The sequence below is a fragment of the Bactrocera dorsalis genome, chromosome 5 (genome assembly GCF_023373825.1).
Source record: "Bactrocera dorsalis isolate Fly_Bdor chromosome 5, ASM2337382v1, whole genome shotgun sequence".
Lineage (NCBI taxonomy): Eukaryota > Metazoa > Arthropoda > Insecta > Diptera > Tephritidae > Bactrocera > Bactrocera dorsalis.
This window is the reverse complement of record NC_064307.1, coordinates 22,075,459-22,102,952: the sequence shown is the minus strand read 5'-3', so window position 1 is coordinate 22,102,952 and position 27,494 is coordinate 22,075,459. Positions and strand designations below refer to the sequence as shown.

Genomic DNA, 27,494 nt, shown 5'->3' with positions numbered 1-27,494 from the left:
GCAACAGTTGCAGAAATGCACATCGCCCCGGAAACAGTTAAGGGAATGGAAATACGGCCAAACAGTGCTACAGCTACAACAAATAAAACAACAAAAACCAAAACAGCGACAAGTTGGTTGTGCCGAGCGCACACTTTGCAAAGGCGGTAAGTTTAGCGAGTGCGTGTGTGTTTATGTGTGTGTGTGTGTGTGTAGGGAAATCAACTTAAAGTGAAGGGGAGATAAGTTGATAGTCGCCGCGTTACACTTTTAAAGCTGGAATGTTGCTCGGTTTTGTTTTCTTTATTTTTCTTTAAGAAAAGAGGATGTTGCCACTTTGATGGTACTATGCAGTTGTTGATATAATTATATTTAATGCAAGGCTTTTTGAAGCAAGGTGCAAAAGAACATGTCGAAAGTATTTAGTATATTCTTTTGCTGCATGAATTGCGGTAAAAGTGAATTTTTTATTGGCGAATATTGCAAAAACAAATTTAAAATTGGCATTAAGGTGTTGAAACATTAAAAATATTGAATAAATGTATAAATTCGTATTTCGGAGTGTTTCTTGATGGTCTATGTCCAAAAAAGGCTAATCGATTTTGTGTGCGGCTTTTTTTATGACAGATAGAGAGATAACAGAGGACCTTAACAACACTTATGGAGCGACTCAGCATATAAAAAAATGAGCCGAAACCGTAAAAATCAAAATTCGCTGAAACCGTAAATATCAAAATTCACTAAAACTCATCCCGAGGCTTATAAAAAGTACCATACATAGATAATTGGATTAAGTGTACTCATACTTGTATTGGCTCAGCGGGATATTCTGAAGACGATAATAAAAATTTGTATTCAAATACAAGACTTTTTTTTTCAGTCCGGGTCAAATTTGATCAGATGGTATATGTCTTTTGTTAATTTCAAAAAGACCTCAATTTTGATATTTTCTTCTCAGTTGGTACTTTAAGACCTCACTTACCAAACTAGGCTGAAGTACAAGGCTTTGTAAATTTCAACGAATTTTCTAACATTTTCTATAACATTTTGCTTCAAAAATTTATAGAAAGTGCATTGTAAATATATACATATGTACATATGTACAATACATATGTATATGATCACCTAAAATGACAAATAACGTAACATCACTTTTCATAAGTTTATAGGCGAAAACACAATTTGAGTTTGGATTATAAATTGTTTATATATTGGTTACAAAGTGGTTATATGTTGGTTATAAAGTGGTTATATATTGGTTATAAAGTGGTTATATATTGGTTATAAAATGGTTATGTATTGGTTATATCTACTGAAGTAGAATCGTAAGAAATAAAAAATCTCAATTTCTATTCTTTTGATAATACATTGTTTTGCATTTTTGTATAAAAACCTGAATTTATGTTAAGTAATAAATTGCGTTAATCGTTTTTTATAATCTTTCGAAATATTAATTGCTTGAGTTTGGAGTAAAAACGTCATTTTAGACACATTTCAAGTATAACAGCTGAGATGAGGGGCTTTAAAGAACCAACAGACAAGTATATACATACATACCCATACATACATACATACATATAGTACATAGTATATATCTATGTATATATGTAAATTATTAACTAATTAAGCAGAAAACGCATTTATCACATAAAGTGAAAGCCCCATCGATGAAAAAAGCCACAAAAGAATAAAGGTGTTACACATTTACTCACATACCTGCATTAATTTGTATATGCTTGTGTATATATATACTATATGCCTTCATAAATGAGTAAGAATGCATATTTTCACTCTCCGAAACTACAAAGAAATTTTAGTTGAGTCACTTTCTTATTCTTTGAATGACCAAATGAAAGTAATACAAATTGTCACGTCGTTTTGTCATCAACTACCGTTCACACTTACTTTCACACACACATACAATCAAAATGATGCACATAGTGTACCTATGTATATGTACATATATACATATGTACATATATACCGTAAAAGCAGTAAGAGAATTTGGAGCGTTGGAGCCAAATAGTAGCCATCGAAAAGTTATCGACAACAACTCGTGCACGTGACGAGAAACTGTGATTGCAACAACAGCTGACGCTATGAAAAATGCAGCAAATGTGCCATATGCATTCAGAAAATATTTAAATTTCGTTCCACACTTGGAATGCATTAGCATGACTTTGAAATGCTTTCTAAAAAACATCAACTCACCCTTAAGTTTGTGCAACTAACTATGTAATATTAACAGCTGGACGCTATAAAAGAGAAAGCAACCCTGTGTGTACTTATGTATGTGTATAATATTCTCTGCTTATAATTTTCTCTTATATCAGACCATCAAATCGCTTTGTCGTGCTATCAGTTAATCAATCTTGCTTCTAGAAAGCATACTGATCTACACGCTAGAAATATGCTATCTCTCTCTAGCATTCATAGTTATTTTAATTAGTGTTGTTTGGTGTGGTCGCACCCTTAAAAAGTGAAAGAAATTTTCAAAATATTGAGATCGTTTTCGAATTTCAAAGATAAGCATGCGATGGCTTCAGTAAATTCTTTCAATTCTTCCATCCAATGTGACATATACTCATCCTTTATAATAAATAACATGAATTAAGCTTAAGCACGTAGTGATTCAAGATACATCTTTTGCAGTATTTGGGAAATTAAGTATTTAAAGACTTTTAATATTGCTACGTGCCTGAATTCAGTTTCATTGTAGAGACTAGTAAATCGTCTTTTGTTGTGGCATCGATCATTTATCTTCTTATTACGGTGTTTATAGTATAAATGTATCTATGCCGTTGATTTAATGATGAATAGTTAGTTTTCTCGGCAATCATAACCTATGTCAAGCACCCTAACATACTTTTAAGCGAACTAGTCTCTCAATTTTTTGAGATATCAAGATGAAATTTTGGGAATGACGTTTTCTCCCGAAGAAGCTCTTCATTTGTCGAAACGGCCGATATCGGACTTTATAGCATATAGCTGCCATACAAACCGATCGATCAAACTCAAGTCCTTATATGGAAAACTTTTGTATTTGAAGAGATATCTTCCTAAAATTTGGCGGAGATTATTTTCAAAGGTAAGGTTACAGTCTCTGCAAATATTATTAAGATCGGATGGCTATAGCATATGGCTGCCATACAAATTGACCGTTCAAAATCCAGTCCTTGTATAGAAAACTTTTGTATTTGAAGAGATATCTTCCTGAAATTTGGCAGACATTATTTTCAAAGGTAAGGTTATACTCTCTGCAAATATTATTAAGATCGGATCGCTATAGCATATGGCTGCCCTTCAAACTGAACTTTCCAAATTAAGCTGTAGTATTGAAAACTATATTATTTTAGAACACATCTTCACGGAACTTGGCACAGATTCTTCTCCAAGGCAAGGCTACAATATCAGAACATATTGTTCCGATCGGACCATTAAAACTTATAGCTGCCATATAAACTGACCAATCGAAATGAGCAGAAAGATCTCTTTATACCCTTCTAAGCTGTAAGAAATACGTCTGTGAACGCCATTATAACAACAAGTAACAATCAGCCAATGCTAATATTTCTTCGTGTTCTTCTCTAGAAAAATAACTGCTTATTTGCCTTAATATGCAGCTGTTTATTCAACGAGGACTTTATGCGCCAGCATCGCGATACACAGCGCCAAGCATACACACATACATATTTGCTAAATAAATATTGAATTAATTATTAAGCGGTAATGCCACACCTATTGCAACACAAGGCTGCAAACATACAAACATTTCTACAAAATATGTGTAATTGTGGATTCGTGGACTTTCCAATTCTCGGAAATTAGTCAAATCACAAACCTTAAAAGGATAACCGTCTTACAGCCTGTGCAACACGTTTATCACCACACCTACTTTTTTTTTCTCATTAACGATTTTTACTTATTTGCTTTTGGTGCGCCGCCGCCGCCGCCTCACTTGTCAATGCAAACAGCAAATGTCCTTTCAACTGGCATGCCAACACGTAGACATATTGCACTTACACTTACTGCATTTATATATACATACATACATATATATTTATATTGTGTATGTCGGTGTGTGCTTATATACTCAGTGAAATGCACCTTTCCGGATTATTCTCTCACTTCTCTGTTTGTTAAGCATTTTGTGTTGGACAATTGCTTTGCCGCCTTTCCCACACCTACAACACACACACATATGTACACACGTACTCTTGTGTATACCTACATACATATATGTATATGCGTGCCGCAACAGTTTTGCATCTTTTTCCTATTTTCCCACCATTCTTCGTGCATACCGAGAATCGGAAATTCCTCACTGCACTAATATTTGCTTAGCCGCTTGTCCTGTCTTGGCGTTAACACGTAAGGAATGTTGGAATTCCTTTGTTCTTTGCTGCTCGCCTGCAAAAGGCTTGTCTCAGCTGGAAATTGCACGCAAAATAATATTGTTTGAGCACAGAGTTTATACTTAAGTAACTGGTGAATAGCACAATCTCATCTTTGAGTGCAGAATTGTTGCTTTTGTAAAAAATAATTTGTTTTGTAGTAAAGAAAATCGTCTATTTTTTCTATTTTGAAATTCAATATATTTTTAAAATTTGTTTTGTCGCTTTCAAACTAATCTCCACCAGATGTAATATACTTATGCCAAGGATTCTTCCAGTCCTCGAAACACTTTTCATAAGCACTTTTAGGGATGTCCTTTAGCAATTTCTGTTTGGGGAACAAGAAAAAATCACACAGAGCCAAATTTGGTGAATACGGTGATCGATGGTACTCACTACTTTTTTGGCTTTAAATTCGGTTAAAATCGTGGTTCGATGGGATAGTGCATTATCATCGTGTAAAATTCATGAATTGTTCTTCACACACAAACGCCTCAATACGGCCAAAAAAATCCTTACTGACCGTCTGTCTCTCCGGAACAAATCCATGATGCACCAAATTACAAATATCGATAATACAAAAAGCATCACCTCAATTTTTGAGCGGCTTTGGGGTGGGTTTTTTCGGTTTCGGCTCGTTTTTTTCCCTCCATTCCGGTTATTGTTAGCTTGTTTGCATATCCAACTAATAAACCCATGTCTCGCCATCAGTTATAATGCTCTCCATGAATGTGGGATCGGAATCCGAACGTCAAGCGTGTCTAAAAAGACCTGTTTACGGTACTCTTTTTGAAACAAATTAGTCTTTATCAAAACGAGTCGAGTAAGAACAGTTTCATACGAAAATATCGAACAAAATCATTCATACGGACTTGAAAGAGATGACGAGCTCACTTGCCATCTCTCTAACACTTGCCTGACGACTTTCAAGTACCATGTCCCTTCATTTGTTCAATATTTTCATCAGTTGCAGACTTTCAAAGGCCGCCCAGAACAACGCATGATTTGAATGATCTCTCGATCGTCTTTGAAGGCTCTGTACCAGATTTTTATTGAGTAAAAATACTCAAAAATATCATTTTTGGAAAAAGTTATCCTTCCGAGATATTATTCCAAAATAACTCATATACATATATTTAAAGTAATTTATCATAAAACCTTAAATTCACTACACACACAAACTTCTGAAAGAATCCATACGCTTTTAAAATTAATTTCCGATGCACATTATTCTTTCAAAAACAAGGCCCAGAAAAAATTCAACCTCTTTCTGAAAAATATTTTTTAAGATAAAAATCTCCTTTTGCAACCCATAGTTGAATGCAAAAAATTTATAACTTTCAGTCCGAGCAGTTTTTTTTACTCAAAATTTTTTAATTTTAAATTTCATTATATTTAATCGTAAAAAATATTTCTTTATGGCACATATAATATAAAAATCATAAAGTTAATTCAACATTGCATTGTATAAAAATTATTGCAAGCTAACAACAACCTTGCGTTTCTTTCAATTAATTTATATTTTGTTACAAAACTTCTCTCTCTGAAAATAAACACGATGTAAGGCTTTTTCTTTGAAGTGTGTAAATATGTGCCTTTAAATTTTATTGTCCACTTTATGGCATGCGAGTATGTATCTGTCTCTGCGCCGAAGGCAATTTACCGGAAGTTGTTTGCACTTTTTACGACTTGCGGCATTTACCCTTTAACCATAAAAGCTTAATACCCTGATGGAAAGCATGCGGTTAAATATATGAGAAGAAGTTGGAGTGTGTAAAGAAACATGAATGATAAAGAAATGGGTACCTAAATTACATCCAATCGACTATAAAATAGCTAAAATAATATTTTTTGAGTAATAAAGGTATAAGAATTTAATTTAAAAAAAAAACAGAAATTTTAAACTTTTTTCATAAAAAGTTTGTTTAAAAAATTTTTAATTTTTTTTTTTTATTTTTTGTTTAAAAACATCGTTAACAAAATTTTTTTTTGTACGCCTAAGCTAATTTTAATCAAAAAAAAACTTAACAAAAAAGCTAATTTTTGCAAATATCCCAAAAAATGTTACGTAAAGCTCAACAAAAAGCTCCTTTTTCATTTAGTAATTTTTCTTTGAAATTTTTTCCTACTGGCCACCTACTTTTTGTGTGTGTTTGTCAGGTGTATGCAAATAATTCTTCACAGAATAATAACTATAAAATACAAATACCGCTGCAATAAGCTCTTTACGATGATTCAGCTAAGCAATTTTCAGGTTATAACTTTTATGAGCTTTTCATCAACCACGATATTTTATCTCAACGCAATGTACACTCTTGTGTTGGAGAATTAAATATGTCTACATTTATTTCAAGAAAAATAAAATAAAAAAAAATTTTTATCGATAACTGGACACTTTCTTCATAAAAAAAGTTTTTTTATAAAAAAAAAATAAAAAAGTTATTTTTTATAAAAAAAAATTTTCATAAAAAAAATTAACTTAACATTTTAAACTTTTTTTATGAAGAAAGTTTCCAGTTATTGAAAAAAATTTTTTTACAAAAATAAAAAAAAATAAAAAAAAAATTTTTTTATGAAAATGAAAATTTTTTTATGAAAATTTTTTTTATGAAATTTTTTTTTTATGAAAAAAAAACTTTTTTTTTTTTTTTATGAAAAAAACTTTTTTTTTACATTTTTTATGAAAAAAACTTTTTTTACATTTTTTATGAAAAAAACTTTTTTATGAAGAAAGTTTCTAGTTATTGAAAATTTTTTTTTTTTTTAATAAAATATTTTTTAAAATAAAATATTTTTTTTTCCAAAAAAACAAAATCATAACAAAATATAAAAAAATATGTATATAAAATTTATTTATTAGTTTTTTTTTTAGTAAAGTTTTCCAACCCAAATTTTATATAATAAAAACGCAAAAAATTAAAACAAAACAAATTTTTTTAATTTTAAATTGGGACATATTTTAATATAAGTTCAAATCAAGAGATACAGTAAAACCCACTTAAATGCCTGAAAAATCGCAGCTTTTTGAGGTACTTAGGCAGGTCGGGTACGTAAAAGAGAATGCTTAACTCCTTCGGACCGAGTACTCAACACAAAAATATTGGTTATTTAAGCGAGTTCGGTGCACAAGCGTGGAGTATTTAAGCGGGCCTTACTGTACTTGAAAAAAGATAACGCCAAAAATGTGTAAAAATCTTATGGAACTTACATTAAGAAAATATTACAAATTTGCGGAAAAATTAAAAATAACAATGCCTACATTTGGGCGCCTAACTATAAACTATAAAAATGATAAGCATACTTTTTGGCTTTTTGCTGTAAAAATACCAAAGAGTTGCCTACATTTTGGCGCTTAACGTTAAGTGTACCAAAATTTGTGGAAATGTACCAGAGAAAATGAGTTTTTAATCAAGTATAAATGCGAAAAATGTATACAATATATATTTATAGAGGTATATACACAGTACATTCTCCCCTAAAATGTAAATTAGTAGCATAACATAGTTTTTCATAAAGTAAAAGGAGAAGAAAATACAGTACAGAAAGTTTTCACATTGAAGCGAAATTTGAATTCTGGTTATAAATTGGTTATGTTTGACAGCAGAAGCATAAGATTTTGTATATAAATATATATATATATATATACATATATATAATATAGTGAATCGTATTCAATTATAAAACTCAGTTTCGGAGGTTTTTATGATATGTATATTCTTTTGACAATTAAGATGGCGATATGTAAAAAGTCCGTATCCCCTTTGCCTGAACAGTCTACCAAATCAAAAACATTTTCTATGTGAACCCTTTTTGTTTATTTTTTAAGAATTATTTGCCACATGAAATGCCGATTTCAAACTATTTTTGCTTATACTAAACCATAAGTCGTTACTGTTGCCTCGTGCCTCCAACTCCAAACAGTGCAACTTAAATATTATATTTATAAGTGTGTTTATATGTTCATATGCATATTTCTTGCTAATGCTACCTCGAAAATCACCAAAATAATGCCATACCTCTGCCGTAAGTGTATACCTAATGAAACAGAGCAATGTTTTCCACATTTTAATCTATTTTGTTGCAAGCATTTTGAACCGTTTCTCTTTCCTCCTCTTTCCAGTTCACCCAGAGCCAAAAATCCCATTGCATTACCAACAGTTAATGATGTGAAAAGCAGTTATGCGCCGAATTTGGTAAGTTTTTATTTATTTATTTTTTATTATTATTTCTTTAAGCGTATTTGCATGCAATTACCGCGAAGTTAATGCTTTTGCCTATAAAAAGCGTAATTAGCTGAATTCCACACTAAAAAGTGCAACATGTTTGTATGTAAGAGTATAAGTGAGTATGTTTTTTTTCACTCAAACTAGCGCACACACACATTTTGGCGCGCAAACGAAGAAAATAATTCAAGTGTTATGGCATTTAATTAAGAAATTCATAAATTTAATAGTTGTTGTAAAGTGGGTATTTATTTTTGTTGTAATGATTACATATGTAAATAGTTCAGTGCGTAACTACCTACTCACGTATGCACTCGTATAAGCATACTTGAATTAAGTGGAATTTTGAGCGCTTTTCATGAACCCTGTAGGAAATATGAGTTGTAAAAAATTTAAATTTTTCCTTGGAAGTGGATATTATGAAACTTTTTAGCTAAATTTAAGCGAGAGAGAAATATATTAATATATTTTAGCAAATTAATAATATTATTTTCGAATTAAGAGTGTTCATAAAGCAAAGCCGTCTTGCCAGTGAATGAAGTTTGTGCTAGAAATGAAGTTTGTGCTGGGTAGAAAATATCCTTAAAATATTTTCGAAACTAAAATTTACTACCAAAAACATGTCTAACGCCTTCAAGGATAACTCAGCGAATACCTGACTCAGATAATCACTTAACTCATCTCAATTCGGTCCACTCACAAAACTCTACAAGTCAAAAAGTGTTCATATTTCCTAGAGGACCATTTCTTTTCACAAGTGGATTTGTGCATAATAAACAGATTGCTAAAAATTAAAATTAAGGCTAAAGTGATACTATTTTTGCCTGTCCAAAAACAAACCAGTTGACTATATAGTAGGTTGTCGATTATATTGTAGTTGTAGCTGAATATATAGTAGGTTGTGGACTAAAAATAACTGCTTCTCCAATATAAATGATTCAAATATTTCTCAAACTGTATATTTTTCACTTATATACTTCTGAGAAATTTAACATTATAACATACCAAAGTAAGTGTTGGCTAAATCTGCCACTCAAGCCTTTAATCTTAATAGATTATAGATATATTTTTAGATTTTCGCTTTAGATAAATATAGGCATTATCGTATTTTGCATTTAAAGAATAATAATGCACAATAAATGCTAGTGGAGTACAAATAAAGAACAATCCCGAAAAAATCCCGAACCCCAAACCGAAATTTCGGGACTCTAACGGAGTATTGTTAACACGGCAGAATATTTTAAAGACAATTTTCGTACAAAAATTAATTTCCACTAAATCCCGACAGAAAAATTTTTAAATTTCGCTGTGATATCGAGATCCCGGAGCGATATAAATAAATAAAATATAATATGTATAATAAATCGCAAGAACTGTTAAAAGACACCCAAAATTAAGCATTTTCACAGCTTTAGTAACCAATATTTTAAAATAACCACACACAATCGTAGTCTACTTTTAAGCGCATAATGTTTATAAGTGTCATAAATTATTATCATCACATTCTTTGCTTACAAACAAAAGTATAATAAAAATAATCTTATAATAATACACAATCTTAAACAAAAAAACAAAACCCGCAAAAATCCCGATCCCGAAACCGTCGGTACTCTGCACGGATATTATTGACACTATAATTTTAAAGACATTTTCGGTTTAAAAATAATTTTCTTCTAAATCCCGAAAATAAAATCTCGATCCCGAAAGACTCCCGACTCTGCAAGGATTTTATTGACACTGTACAAAATTTTAAAGACAATTTCGGTACAAAAATAATTTTCTACTAAATCCCGAAAGTTAAATCCCGATCCCGAAACCATCATTTCGGAACACTGCAAGGATTTTATTGACGCTGTACAAAATTTTAAAGACATTTTCGGTACAAAAATATTTTTCTACTAAATCCCGAAAGTTAAATTTTTGTGCTTTGCTTTGATATCTGCTTAAGGCAGCGTTAAAGTTGTTCACAGGATTTAATTTGAAACACAAACAAAATTAAGTAATTTTTCCACAACTTAATAACCCAAACTCGAAATTAGCAGGGAAATTGTAGTCTACTTGTAGGCGCTTAATACACGTAATTGGCATAAATTACGATCCAGACATACTGTGATTGCAAAATTTTCTTCTAGCAATTATTATCGGTAATCTCAGCTTAAATATGCATATATATATAAGTTCATAGATACAAAAATATTATCATAAATAACAACAAATATAGACACAGGTGTTTATAGTAGATCTGAAATATTTGTTATTACAATAATTGCCACAGTCTCGGTTGACACAGTCACAACGACAATCACAATTATCATTTATCTATGTGTGTTTGTTTGTACTTGCGTGTGTGAATTTGTGTGAGTGTATGTATGTGTGCTCTGCATTCCTACATGCCATGTTGCATTTTTGCAACGTCACAACTCGAGAGGCATAACTGGCCATTTTAATGGGTCAAAGATACGAGTGTACGATTATCTCTACGATGGGTAATGTAAATATGTTGCTTTACGGTATGAATAGCTTATTAGTGTCAATAATTAAAATGTATGAAATCACTGTTGGTAATACATACACATATTCATGTTTGTCGTTGATTGTGTGCGTAGTTAAATTCACACTCGTTAATTAGGCGCCTTAAATAGATAAAGAGGCGAGATGAGAGGCAACCGACATGTTAGTACCACTCCTGAGCATATTTGTAGACTTCTTATGTGGGCATTTAGAGCTCGCTATTAAAGATCTTACAAATTTAGATGTCTCTACCTATTTTATTTACTATGGGCAAAAAATAGTAAGACATTTTAATTTAAATTTGTTACTCATTCTTAGCTCTTCAGATACCCGGTATATCTAGCACTCGCTTTTATCGTATAAATTACGTATTTTAATAATTTAAGGCAAGTTATGGCGTGATAACGGATTCGACATATTGCTAAAAATAGATAAAATGCCGCTGATAAGTAGGTACCGTTATGTTTTTATAAGCGAACAATAAAACTCAGCCTTAAAGCGCGGTAATATTGGTAAGATATGAATGTGCATAGAAGCCCTGTAGGAAATTCAGTAAAAGAAAATAAAGCCGATTATATTAGATAATAATTTAACAGAAGTTGAGAGCTAAGCACTTTCCTGCGAAACTTTTTCAAGGTACCCGTATAAAATACTCAGTTAGTAAGGCTTAGAAATCGAATCAAAATTTCGTATTCTGGTGTCACGCGGTATTGTGAGTATGGGGAAGGAAATTTTCATGTCGACCTAACCAACAGTTGCGTGATTTAATTAAAAAAATACATATTTAAAATTATTACGTAATTTCCACTGTCCGGCAGGGCTTACAAATATTATACCTATACATACATACATATTTTATAAATAATCAGCTATTGTCGGTATTTTTTGAAACGCGAGTAGCAACGATAAAATTTTAATGCCGCTTAATCTTGCGTGTGATTAGCGGCATATACGTTTGTTTGTATGCACTTTTATGTATATATATATTATCTATAAAAAACCTGCATACATTTATATGACATTCGTTGTGTCAAAAACATTTTCTCACATTAATTTTTAATTTGTGTGCCTTTTTCTTGTCTCTCTCTCTTCAATTTAAGCATTTTGCTTGCGATCTTTGACCTCTGTCTTTTAAGTAAATAATAAACAAATGTCTTGAGCGCTCAAGTGCTGCTAAAACTAATGTGATATATGTGTGAGGAGAAGTCATGGTTCACACTCAAAGATATATGTATGTATGTATACATGTATGCATGTATAGTATATTTTTAAGTTACAGTGCCGTGCTGGCAACATTTTATAGCAACATATGTTTCCAACATTTCAACACCGACATGACAAGCACAACGATTTTGTTTGTGAACACGGATAAAGGCGCATGCTGAACACTTTTCACTTATTTTCCTAAAACGATTAAAATAGAATGCAGAGAAAGTTCATTGCCACATTCTAATTTTAAAAGTGAGGAAATTGAAGGACTTTCTTCTGGTTTTCTATTATGTAAATACAATATAATACCATACAATACAAGTATATGTATATATGTATATAAATTCAATGTTTACATTACTTTTTTAATTGATTGAATTTTCTTGAACACATTAGGGTGGTACATTGTTTTTAATATATACATATATTTTAAAACAAGATATTAGGGTGGTACATTTTTTTTAATATTAAATTATAAGCAAGGTAAATGTAATAAGTTTGCTGATATGTTCAAAACACAAAAAATAATACGTCGAACACCCTTACAAGTATAAATACAAATTACCAACATATCGTCTATCTGTCTATCTGTGAACTATGTGGTCCCTCAGTTTTTGAGATACCGATCTGAAATTTTACAAACGTCATTTGCTCCTTAAGAAGCTACTCATTAGTCGAAACCGCGGCTATCGGAGCGCTCTATGCTATAGCTGTCATACAAACTGATTACTCAAACTCAAGTCCTTGTAAGGAAAACTTTTTTATTTCTTATGTTATCTTCATGAAATTTGGCGGAGAATATTTTCCAAGATAACACTACAATCTTCTAATATAATGTTCAGATCGGACCACTTTAGCATATAGCTGTCATGCAAACCGATCGATTAAGCTCAAGTCCTTGTAAGGAAAACTTTTTTATTTGAAAATATATCGTCACAGGATTTGGTATGAATTTTTGTTCAATGCAGCACTGCAATCTCCAATCAAAATTATTCAGATCGGATCACTATACAATATAGCTGTCATACTAATTGACCGATCCAAATCAATGTAAAAATATTTTTACACCCTTTATGCTATAAGAAATTCAACTGTGAAGGGTGTTAATGTTTTGGCGCATTTTTCATGTTTTTCCAGAATTTATTAACACATTAGGGTGGTACATTTTTACTTATTCATCTTCTTTTTTAATATATAAGATAAAAAAAATATATGCAGCAATAAAGAAATATTAATTTTTAAAGTAACAAACCCAACAACTTGTCTTTCACACATAAAAAACACACATTTTTGCATATTAACATGCCACTTCTACAACAAACTAGCGAAATTTCTGATTACACCGTGCAACATTTTCATTCATAAATGACTTTAGAGTGGCGTTTACTAGCTACATTGTCATTCACAACACTAATATATATATATAACTAGATATTTATACAATATACGTACATACATATATAAGTAGGTATGTATGTATATGTGTTACTCGCCATTCGTACCTTCGCTGGCTTATAATATTGTTCTTTATGAAATTCCTTGACTCTTGACTGCTGCTTTTACATTTTAATTCAAACTTCTTGCAGTCGTAAATTCTCATCCGCAACATTTTTCACTGAAGTCGAGTGCTTTGTACTTTTCCTTCAGCTCCTGCTTGGCAGTTTTGCTTTGGCTTGTCTAACTCATCAGCTACTTGAGCGATAATTTACGCCTTCATTTAAAGTTTATGAGCAAAAAGGCAAGGAAGTGTACTTGAGCTGCCGCTGCGTTTACAACAGGAGCAACAACAAAAACAATTGTAGATTCTTACACACCTTGCTTTCATATTTACTTCCTGTTTTCATTTTTTATATAATTTTTTTCGTTGCAATACAATGCTGCAACTCAACTGCCAACCCTTTGGGGTAGTCCACCGCCGTAACCAAACATGTTTCTACAATATATATTTAGACATACATATTTATATATGTATGTGTATAGCTATATGGATTTATACTCGCATGCTATTGCCATTGGATCCATGCTGTGCCTTCTTAAGTGGTATTTTGTTTACTAGTACTGTTTTATATTGAATGGTTGTATACACATCCCTCTACATATAAATATATTTCTACTCCATATATAAATATATATACATTTATATATGCTTGTATTTATACATATGTATGTCTAGTTCTATAGTCATATTTGTTATTTGCGGTTTCCAGTTGAAGTGTTACTTGTTTATTCAGCGTTGTATTGCCAGAGCGGAAATGCAGTTTTAGTAGCGTTTTGCACACACACGCATGAATACAAGTGAGTCTAAGTTGGCTTGAGGAACTTCTTCATTAGAACGGAAGTATTATAAGAACTATAAGATCCTTCACAAGTACATTTCTATAAGCATAAGAAGGGTATATAAATATCTTTTCTTGATTTCAAACGTTCTGTTTGTATGGCAACTATATGCTATAGTGAATCAATCTGAACAACTCATTCGGATATTATAGAACAGTCTTGGAAAAGAAGCTGTGATGAATTTAGTGCAGGTATCCTATCAGCCTAAAAGGTTTTCCATACAATCACTTGATTTCATTCCGTCAGTTTGTACGGCGGCTATATGTTATAGTAGTCCGATCTGAACAAATTTTTCAGAGATTGTTGCTCTGTCTTGGAAAATAATCTGTGGTGAATTTCATGCAGATATCTTGACAAATAAAAAAATTTCCATACAAAAACTTGATTTCGTTCAGTAGGTTTGTACGGCAGCTATATGTTTTAGTGGTCCAATCTGAACAATTTATTAAGCGATTATAGCACTGTCTTGGAAAATAATCTGTGGTGAATTTCATGCAGATATTTTGTCAGACTAAAATGTTTTCCATACAAAAACTTGATTTTGATCAGTCAGTTTGTACGGCAGCTGTATGCTATAGTGGTTCGATCTGAACAATATGCTTACAGATTATAGCGTTATATTTGACAATAATATATACCAAATTTCGTGAAGTTATCTTGCCAAATAAAAAAGTTTTTCCAACAAGCAGTGGATTTCGAACGGTCGGTCATACTTGTCATGGCGACGCCAACTGTTCTAAATATTAATATGTGGCATTAGTGAAATGAGTAACTGTTATATAGGGTGATTTTTTAAGAGCTTGATAACTTTTTTTTAAAAAAAAACGCATAAAATTTGCATCTCATCGGTTCTTTATTTGAAACGTTAGATTGGTTCATGACATTTACTTTTTGAAGATAATTTCATTTAAATGTTGACCGCGGCTGCGTCTTAGGTGGTCCATTCGGAAAGTCCAATTTTGGGCAACTTTTTCGAGCATTTCGGCCGGAATAGCCCGAATTTCTTCGGAAATGTTGTCTTCCAAAGCTGGAATAGTTGCTGGCTTATTTCTGTAGACTTTAGACTTGACGTAGCCCCACAAAAAATAGTCTAAAGGCGTTAAATCGCATGATCTTGGTGGCCAACTTACGGGTCCATTTCTTGAGATGAATTGTTGTCCGAAGTTTTCCCTCAAAATGGCCATAGAATCGCGAGCTGTGTGGCATGTAGCGCCATCTTGTCAACCAAGTTCAGTTCTTCCATTTTTGGCAACAAAAAGTTTGTTAGCATCGAACGATAGCGATCGCCATTCACCGTAACGTTGCGTCCAACAGCATCTTTGAAAAAATACGGTCCAATGATTCCACCAGCGTACAAACCACACCAAACAGTGCATTTTTCGGGATGCATGGGCAGTTCTTGAACGGCTTCTGGTTGCTCTTCACCCCAAATGCGGCAATTTTGCTTATTTACGTAGCCATTCAACCAGAAATGAGCCTCAAAACACGCGCGCGAAACACATTTCGAACCGAACACTGATTTTGGTAATAAAATTCAATGATTTGCAAGCGTTGCTCGTTAATAAGTCTATTCATGATGAAATGTCAAAGCATACTGAGCATCTTTCTCTTTGACACCATGTCTGAAATCCCACGTGATCTGTCAAATACTAATGCATGAAAATCCTAACCTCAAAAAAATCACCCGTTACATACTTCATATATGTACACAAACAACTAAAGATGCATATGTATATGTACTAAAGTGCATATCATTAGTCTACTATATACATATATACAAGAATATATGCATTAATGCAAATGTGTGCCAAATACTCCAACGCTTACGTATGCTAATTGCATTTACGACTTTTCATAATGAATATCTTTCTCGGTGCGCATGCGCACAGTCATTAGAACCAGCTACGCTGTCTTACAGCTTAATTCAGCCAGCGAGCAGTCGAAGCGATTTGCGCTAAAATGCAATTGCAGTGAAAAAACAACTTCGAAATTGTTGTTGTTGGTGGAAAAAACAACAACATAGCAATTTGAGCATACAAATGAAGCCGTTAGAAAGAGTGACTACACCTATACATATACACAAGCACACGCATACATGTTTTGTGCGAGTACGTAATCTCTATAATTTGCTCTGGCATACATAATTTGGCGTAAAAGGAGCAACACGAAAACCAGAATTGGATAATCGAAGTTTGATTTCCATATTACTCGACTAGCTCGTCACGAAAACTGGGTCAGCTCGATTAAAATGCGTTTGATTGCGTTCTGAATGCTTGAAGTGCTTGCGTGTAATGTACATATGAACCAAATACATACATATGTACATATATGCTTATGGTTATGTATTTTCTAATGCAAAAATGATGTTGCCATTTGATGTGAGATTTCACAGATGAAGCTTTCTGCTTCAAGAAGTAATGGTTGAGAATGCTGCCAGATCTGTTATTATGGCAGTTAATTGAGGGAGATATTGTATTATGCGATTATTGTGATAGATGTATGTATGTACGTATATTTGGTGCTTTAAAAGCTATGTGAAAGATCCAAAATTGTTGAAAATGAGTGCCATATGAATTGAATAAAAAACAAAGGGAAAATAAATAAAAAAAAAACACTTGTGAAATTATGCCTCAAAAACACGAAAGAAAATTAGTTTTGCATCTAATTATCATTGGCGATGATAAATAGATTTATTTTAAACGGAGAAAAGCATGGATTAATCCAGGGCAACCATCAGTATCAAATGCAAAAACAGATCGATTCAGTAAGAAGGTAATAAATGCTCTGTGTTAGTGGGATCAGAAGTGTGTGGTACATTATGGCCTTCTAGTAACGATTAGTATTACAGACATTGATCGAAAAACAACCAGGTTGGCCCAGAAAATACGGCAAAGTAATTTTGTTATACGACAATGCACCTGCACACAAAGAAAAATCAGCTCAGGATACAGTCAAAGTACTTGGCTGGGAATCGCTACCCTAACCACGGTATTCACCAGACTCGGCCACTTCCGATAACCCGAACTGACTCGGATTTTAATCTGGCCAAGGATTGTGAACTCGACAGAATTCTGCCGCTACAACAACAACAACCATTTGTGTTCTTCGTTGGCATTTACAGTGGCTGAGCAGCACTTCGATTCCTACTATTAGAGCGGGTCGATTTTTTTTAATATAAAATCGCGTATGCGGAAAATGTTCTAAGAACAGCTTTGTCCAAGAGACTGTGGGTCTAAACCAGTTTCGAACCTGCGATTTTTTAGGTGAAGTTTTTTTAGGGATCATAAAAATTTGTTTCTCAGATTTTGAAATATCCGAATAAATTTTAATACGCACGGAATCGGTCAGATCAGATAACTATATCACATTTCACAAACGATCATTCAATTTCACCAACTTCACCTTAAAAAGCGATGACTCGAAACCGATTTTAGACCCCAGCTTGATTAAGGTTTGTCACATGTTTAAGTTAGGACGAGAATAGAAAACAAAAGAAACCAGTCATATTAACGAGCAAACTTAAAAAAATAATAAAAAATAGTTTTACTTGTAAAATAGCTATCACACTCAAATCATTTTCTAAAAATTCTTATAAAAATATGAATGTATAAATATTAAAATAAAGCGTGGAAAAAATTTATGAATTAATTTCAAATCGAAATTGTAGGTCGTGTTAATTTGAGCTCAGATCAAAGTCACAACCGCGTTTCAAAATGTTTAAAAAATAGTAAAATTAAGATTTTTTATAAATATTAACAATAAATAATAAATACATGTAATTCAAGTAATTTACCCATATACCGTTATCTCTTCTAGTGTTTGAACGCACTAAAACTAAACTATCATCTAAACAACTCTTCTAACAAACATCTCCCATTCAGCACAGCCAATGTTGCTATAGCGAGAATAACAGTATTTTATTGAAATTGTAAGATGCCTGCTTGATTTCATGAAGCCATGCTTTCGGCGAAGCGGTTTAGCTGCAACTTATGCACTTTATTTATTGGTATTATCACATAATCTGTATGTAGATATGTATATATGTGCCTAAGTATTATATATCCATATAATAGTTATGCGCTAACTCCGCGACTACGCAAGTCATGTGATATCCATGCGAGAGTACGCGTATTAAGCGAAGTCATGGCATGGCACTCTTGTGCGTAATCATGACAGTTGTCAATAAATCCGAGGCAATGACATCTGCGATTAGCAATGACAGTGCTACTAAGCAATGCTAAGGTTGCATTTGTTATTATTGTTGTTGTAATTGTAGGTTGCTTGGGGTACAATATGTGCTTGCATATTTGTTGTTTGTTTTATGCAATTTGTGTATCAATTACTTATATTTATATCATACAGCTGGGAGAGAAAAAAATTAACCACAAGTCATTCAACTGCGCTATAGGGAATTCCTATACGCATATTTATGCATATACATACATTCATAAGTATATACAAATGTTAGTTGGGTGTAATAATTCCTTGCATTGTATAATCGATGTTGGATAGAAAGCAATAAATGAGAATTTTCATAACAGCTATTATATATTTGATTTAAATATGTCCGTTTATATATGTACATATGTATATAAAAAAATGTTCTCACTGAAGCCATAACCAACTTCCCGCTCCATTCAAACAATCACAGCGTGACAATTGAAGCAGCAACAAAGCAATTCAACACCATCTTTCCAACAATACGCTGGAGAGTTGGACTTTTAGATGTTTTCTGTTGTTTTTGTCACTTTACTTTGTTATAGAATTTTCTTATTTTTTTTAAATTTTCGTAGTTTTAACCATTTCTACTCTTCACATTCATTTTTCTACCCTGAATAAGGTTTACAATGAAATCCCTCATAACCTCACCTTGTTTTTGTCCGGTTAAAGGAGTTGTACATACATGGGGGCGTGGCATAAACGAGTGTTTATGATATATTCTTAGAGTCAGATAATCATACTAAGCTACTCATTTATCAGCGCCGCCGATATTGGACTACTATAGCATATAGCTGTCATACAAACTGATCGATCAGAAGCTAGTCTTTGTATGGGAAACTTTTTTATTTGACGAGATATCGTTACTAAATTTGGCATGGATTTTTGCCTAAGACAGTGCTATAATCTCTGATTGAATTGTTCAGATCGGACCATTAAAGCATATAGCTGCCATACAAACCGGCCGATGAAAACGAATTTCTTGTATGGGAAACTTTTTAATTTGAGAAGATATTTTCCTGAAATTTGGCATAGCTCATTGCTCTAAATAAAGCTACAATCCCTAAAGATTTTGTTTAAATAGCGCCACTATAGCATATAGCTGTCATACAAACTGACCGTTCAAAATCAACATAAAGATATTTTTATATCATTTTATGATACAAAAAGTGAAACTGTAAAGGGTATTATTCTGTTTACGAAGTTATGTCTTTTTAGTGTTTTAAAAAAATTAAATTTTTGTTTTCAATTTTACCTTTTTTCAATAATTTTTTCTAGAATGATTCTTTTCTTTTCCTATCATTTCTTCATTTTATATTTCTTTCTATAATTTTTTCATTCATTTTTCCTGAATGATTTCTTCTTTTCCTCTAATTCTTTCATTTTATATCCTTTTCTATAATTTTTTCTTAATTCTTTTTTCTGATTTCCCGACTTCCTCCATGTGGCCATTATTTAACTGCAAAGTTCTGTCTTCACACTGAGTTCTTTCTTTCCCCAACTATATTTTTCGATTTTTTTCGTTTTACCTTCGCCTTTTTTACTCACTGCAGTTTGATTATAACTTCGGTGTAGTTTTTGCTGGCATTCGCTGTTGCATTTTTGTTGTTTTTTCTTTTGTAATATTTTTTTGTTTTTGTGCTCGGCGACTGCATAACTACGCTAACAGCTCACATTACTCACAAGTTTCAATTTTTCTTCATAGAAAATTTTTCTTTTATGTACGCGTTTTTAATACTCATTTTTCGTATCATCTTTCTTAGTTTCCTTTGCTTTCCCTTGGCACGCATACAAACATACCTACAATTATATACATATTTCTTGTATGATTCACTGCACACCAGCCATCATCATTATAATCATCATTAACACAGTCAGTTTTAACCTGCTGACTGCAGGTAAAACGCTCGCTTCTCACTCGAACCCTGCTTCATTAGGACCCCTCACATCGACGCTAGTTGAGTTAAGTTTTGTGTGGCCCCACAGCATATCAGCAGCTAGCATGTAACTGCTTATTGACCACCTTTCGCGTGTATTTGCTTAAATTTGTGCTGGAAGTGCTTTTGGTCAATATTCTTTACACCTTCTCTGAGTGTGGTCGCACCGCTTCTACTCTGCTGCTCACTTACATGCATTGAATATATAGTTTAAGTTGTATATATAGTTACTTAAATACATATATATATAGATGAATATGTATGTATCTATTTTCCCATGCAGCTACCCCTCTTGTAATGAGTAAGTTATTTGCGGTCAAATAAAAGTAGGCCTGGACATTTTGCAGCGGTCAACCAAACAATGAACGAAATTAAATTCTCTCATGTCATAAAATCATTTGTTTTTTAGAAATTTTTGCTGTTGTTCGTTCTCAACATTTATACTAGAATACTTGTATATGTAAGTAAATTTATATGACCCAGTAGGGCAACGTATGAGCTCCGACTTATTTGCTGGTTGAGTTAGGAATCATTATACATTTTTGTTTTCATCTTGTAAAGAACAACTAACGGTAAATTATTTAATTCTTTTTATTTTATTTTCTTGTTTTTATAGCATTAAAAATATTTCCAAATATTTAACGTCAAATAATGGTAATAAGATGAGTGACTCAGACATTGTTCAGATAACGCACGAGTTTATACTTTTTCTGTTCATACCGCTATGTTGCTAGCCGTATATGTGCATATATTACGTTTTGGTAAAATTCCACTAAGATCGAAAATTTCAAAAATGATTTTTAATTTAAAATAAAACTTTCAATGGAAATTGTTTTTAGTCGAAATAATTAAATTTCTGGCTCTTTCTAACGGCGATTTGCTGCTTCAGTACCAAAACTAAAATAACAAAAATTTTGCTTAAAAATTAATATTACAAATTAATTAATAATTCAAATATAAGTTTAAAATTTCTATTAAGCAAAAATTATTTTACAACTAGTCGCTTTTGAACTAGTTCATTACTAGTCACGTACAAAATAGAAATTTTTTACTTCAAAGATCACTATTTGCGAAAAAGAATATTTTCAATTTTATTTGCAACTACTTCTTTCACAACTAGTTAGTTACTAGTCCTTAACCAACCAGTTACCTCTTAATTCAAATATTGAAATATGTTTAAGTGAAAAATGTTGCAGAAAAATTTAAAATTAATTGAAATATAAATTAAAAATTTATATCATGTAATAAATATTTAACAACTAGTCACTTTTGAACTAGTTCACAACTAGTCACATACAAAATAACAAATATTTACTTCAAAAATCACTATTTGCGAAGAAATAAATATTTGCCATTTTATTTGCAACTACTCCGTTGACAACTAGTTACTTACTAGTTCTTAATAAACCAGTTAAATTTTAATTTAAACATTGAAATATGTATGTTTAAGTTATAATTTTTTTAATATCAATCATCTCTACACCACTGGCAACCAATTGTGCATAAAAATTTAACATTAAGTTAAATATGCATTCAAAATTTAACAACTAGTCGCTTTTGAACTAGTTCATAACTAGTCACACATAAAATAGAAAAATTTTACTTTAAAAATCACTATTTGCGAAGAAATAAATATTTGCCATTTTATTTGCAACTACTCCGTTGACAACTAGTTACTTACTAGTTCTTAACAAACCAGTTAAATTTTAATTCAAACATTGAAATATATTTAAATTAAAACTTGTGTAGCATCAAAACTCACCACACCACTTGCAACCAGTTTATTACTATAAAATCAGTCTACTTTATTTATCACAATTTCCACAAAAAATTATATTGCTTCACAAACCGTGCAAAACTACCCTCAAAAGTATATACAAACTTACACATTTAGTTAAGTAATTGTAGACTTATAGCAATTACTTATTTTTATAAGTGGAAATGACTGCTCTTGTGTACTTACAACAGTACTATATTTTACATAATGTGAAATGTAATATTTTCAACATTCCAATCGAGTATCTACTTCACACAATTAATTGCTTTGTGTAGTGTTAGGTAAAAGTATATTCGCGTATGTGCGTCTACGTTTAATTACTTCCACTTCAATTAAAATTCAACCACCACTAAAAGTCATTGTGCTCGCCAATGCAATTATATATTACATTTTGCCTGACGATCCTGCTCAAATTTCACACTTTTATCATATTGATACTTTTTGCGTGCGTTCAGCTTCAATGAATGTACTTTAGGCGGTAGGTATTGAAGGTATTGGCTGGGTCTACCTGGTAAGAAATTGTATCTGTTTGGAGTGGTTACGAATATATTCTTTTTAGAAGTGGTGCTAATTTAGTATACTGGCAAAACAATAAAAAAAATAAATTATCCAGAAATTGGTGTCTTTGAAATGTCCTACTCGATAATTAATAATTTCATTGAAGTCACCCCTGGTGAATACATACTCACATGGAAATATTCACTAGGCAATCAATTCATTTTAATTATATTCAATTATTAATATATTGCTAATGTGTACAGGAATATGCAAGTATCAGTGTGTGTTTGACTATCAATAACGTACCTATAATGAATAATCGCAGGAGTCCTTGTTCGTTACGCAATAAAGCCGAACTATAAATATTAATAGCATTTCATAGAAAATCTGCACAATGAAGTAGCAATCTATGGGCAAACAATATCGGCGATTGTTGGTTAAATACAAGCAGCTGTCCACCATAAGTCGATCGAGAACACACGTAAATGCATATTTATGAAGAAATATGTAGTAGATACTTAGGAATAGCTACATTTACAGTGGTGTTCATTGAAATAGAAACTGGCACACGTTTTGGCCATTGTTATTAATTCAGAAATCTGAGATTAAGAAAATGCTATAAAATTTCGTGGTAAGAAAAGAAAAATGGATTTGAAAAATTACAAAAATATTTTTTGAAGGAGTTATAGTCTATAAAAGCGAACTTCAGAAGTTTTAACCAAATTAATACAATTTTAGAAAGACTTTGGAAAATTTATATACATATAATACATACCATCTGGTCAAATTTGACTCGGACTGGTCCAAATTTTTGAAAACTGTATTTTTCATACACCTTTTTTATCTGCTCCAAGTGTTTGAAAGCTGTAATTTTTTTTGAAATTATTTCTTAAATTTTTAATTAATTTTTTATAAAATTTTTAATTTCTTTTTACATTTTTTTTAAATTTTTTAATTTGATTAATTTTTTTTTTTTTTAATTTTTCTTAAACATTATTTTATAATATTAAATTTTTTTTTTAATTTTTTTTATTTATTTTTAAATTATTTTTTCATATTTTTAATAATTTTTTCAATTTTATTTAATTTTTTTTAATATCTTTTTTAAGACTTTGTCTTTGTCAGTCCGGTTGAATTTTGATCCAATGGTTATATTGATAGTCGAAAAAGTCTTTTCGTATTTCTAATCAAACTTCAACTTAATTTTTTTTTATATTTATACTAATAAATAAATAAACAAATACAATATGTACCATTTTGGTCAACCACTTTTGGCCATTTTTCCGCTAGAGACATTATTTCTTCACAAATTTCATTGGTGGCTTGCCTGGCATTCTTCCCTTTTTTATGCAAAATTTTCAAAATGTAGCGAAATTCTTCATTATTTTCACTCATTTTTGAAGAGCTGTAACTTTTATCAACTTTCCCGAATTTAATTTTTTTTAGTTTTAGTTAAATGAAGCTTAAAATCTCATTATTCCAACACTATATGGTATGACATAATGTGATTGGTAGCTCTGGTGATATATGTACATATGTACTACTGCAACGACATCTATTTACAAAATACGAAAATACTTTTTCGACTACCCAATAATTTGTAAAAAAAAATAATATTGAGGAAATACTACTAAGAAATGCAAAATCTCTAATTAAGAGCTATAATTTGTGTATATAAAACTAACTGCTATTTCCTAGCGCATGACTGTATTAACGAACATATTCAGTATTAGTCCTATTATTAATGACATTTGATTGCTTCATGCGCAACAGTTGACCTCATAGTTGTATATGGCACACTCAAACACATACATACATTTATAGGTACATACATACATAGCTAATTACAAGGCAATGTTAGATATTTATGAAACTCATAGAATTTCTATGGCATTAATACGCACAAAAGCCAAACACCAACACAATGCCAAAGGTGAATTTAATATATCTAATAGGCATATTTAGTCAGAAGATATAATAGTTACCTGCACTGGCTTCCATAAGGCTGAAGGATCCTGTGTGCTGCCATTTATGGCTACAACCTTCAGTAACCAAATAATGGCAGCGGCAGTTCAATTGAAGCCAAGCAATGACAAGCAAACAGATTTATGAGCGCACGATTAAATTCAACTCATTGAGCTTGCTATAGCAGCGCAACAACAATGACAACACCAATAAATATGTGCAAACGAGCTGCAGCCATTATGCGCCTGCAACTATGCAACGATTATTGAGCGATTGGCAGTTTGACCCCACCTAAGCAGCGTTGCGTGTACAAACCAACAAACAACAACAAGACCAAGTATTTTATTATCAGCATGAAAGCGTCAGCACCTGTCCTTGTATTGGTGTGTGTGTATCAGAGCAACATGTTGCCAGCGATAACGGTGAAGTATGTGTGTGTAATGAAAACAAAGTGAAATTGACTTTTTGCTCTGGAGCAAATTAAAATAATCTTTAAACAAAGTGGCATTTCAGCAGTGAGACAGCTGTTTGTGCCGGCAGCGTGTCGTTGTTGTTGCTGTTGCTGTATTTGTTGATAATACACCTGCGTAATCAATATTTGCCTATTTGTTGATATCCAACAATACTAACAGCAACAAAAACAACAACAACAATAAGAAATGCAAAAACAATAAGAAATACGAAAACAATAAGCAATACAACAACAAACAGAGATACAACAACACCCAAAAAGCACATCCATTGTGACTTCTAGCACTCAACAGCGTTTCTTGTTGTTGCTATTAATATTGCTATTGTTATTGTAATCGTGCATCTGTATGTGTGTGTTACGTCCCTTTGGTGTGGAATGGCCAAGCAATGTTAAGTGTTTCTAGAATTAGTTCAGCTTTATCAGCGCGTCGGTGTTGACATTGTCGGCAAATCTGAAAATCTAACGGTATCTATTTTGAAGTTGATTGCTGGCTCCTAGTGCCTATCGGTGCTCGTCGAAGCGCGCTTGAAGTGTCGCGGCGCGCGAAATTCCCAAAAAAATACGCGAACGTAGCAATTGTAACGGGAATATTGCAGACTTCACAAGTGTGGGCGCCTATTTACACGCTGAGCGCTTGATTGGCGCTTCACTTCCGCCGCCATGAAGCGTCTCATCATACCGACGCTGATAGACACCTATGGCCTGATTAAGTTCTGGGACTTCGACGCTGGACCGCCGGGCGCCAGCGAACGTGCGAAGCGTGAATATGGCAGGAATAACGGCAGTCGGCGGCATGGACGCTACTCCGTGCGCAAAGAGAAGGTACAGAGAATGGGTGGCCTCGCTTGCTTTTAATTAATATTTCGGCGCTTTATTTTTATTTTTATGCATAAATGGCGAGAAAGTAAGAGTTATTCGGTCAATATTTATAAAACAAATAAAGTTAAATTATATAGAGTTTAATTAAGTGCAAGGAAGAGCGACAGCGCAAACAGCAACGCAAATTGGGGCAAACAAGTGGCGTTAACTAGCAGTCAACAATGACCATTCAAGAGATTTTACGTGTGAATATTGTTTATATACATGCTTGTATATATACATACATATAGTCTATACATACATACCTATTTATGTACGTGCGTGTGTATGTAAGTACTGGAAATTTGAGTTTGCTGGTCGGTTCTTTAGTACATAATTTTTATTGCTTGACAACTGTCAAAAGAAATGTTACCGGAAGCTTCTTAAGGAGATGCCATTTCATGTACATACTATACATATATTTGAGAATATTCTCCGAAATTTTGCAGTTGGTCCAGCAAATAGTTTCGGAGATATGAAGTTAAACTTTAAAACTCTACTTTTTTTTCTCGAAAAGTCGTTGAGGAAAATTTCTCCGAGGCAGCTAAATCGATCGACTTGAGATTTTCACATGACTTTTTTAGATAAATTTTTCAGGAATAATATTTTTGATCACATTTCGAATTTTTTGAGTCACTTTTAAATGAAAATTTTTTGCAAAAAAGAACGGATTTATTTTTTGGGAAACTGCATTTTGTCTAAAGTCGAAATTTTGACTAGCATTTGTTCATTACCCGTATTCCACTATTTCTATAATTTTTTTTTTGATTTTTGGATATTCAACGAACATAAAATAAAAACAAAAAACTTGATTAATTTAATTTTTCACATAAATTGTAAGGTTATGTGAAAAAGTTGTTGAGACAAAAGTTATAGATCTTTTAATTTCTTACAATTTTGTTATATAACTTTTTTTCTGTACGAGCCGTAGTTTTGGAAATCGAGATAAAGCAAATTTTTTTCCTCTAATTTTTCGCTATTTTATCCTTCGTTTCGTTGGGCTTTGACCTACAAGTTTTTTTTTTTTCAATTTTAACTATTTTAAAAGGGTGGAGACACTGGCCTATATTATTAAAAGTTGATTGAGAATTTAATTTAAAAAAAAAACTTCCTAAA

At 32.1% G+C, this 27,494-nt stretch overlaps 1 protein-coding gene across 5 annotated transcripts in view; it reads left to right on the top strand.

The window, feature by feature from the left end:
- Nucleotides 1-27,494, top strand: part of LOC105230093 (uncharacterized) — a 359,356-nt gene that overhangs the window by 317,595 nt on the left and 14,267 nt on the right. For 4 of the 5 annotated variants that reach the window (XM_011210682.4, XM_049458741.1, XM_049458743.1 and 1 more), the window contains one exon: nucleotides 8,494-8,566. In XM_011210682.4, coding sequence (XP_011208984.3) covers nucleotides 8,494-8,566 — 73 coding nt within the window. Of the gene's footprint in view, nucleotides 1-8,493; nucleotides 8,567-25,936; nucleotides 26,343-27,494 lie in introns of those variants that run through there. The other variant, XM_049458745.1, reaches the window with a different exon arrangement.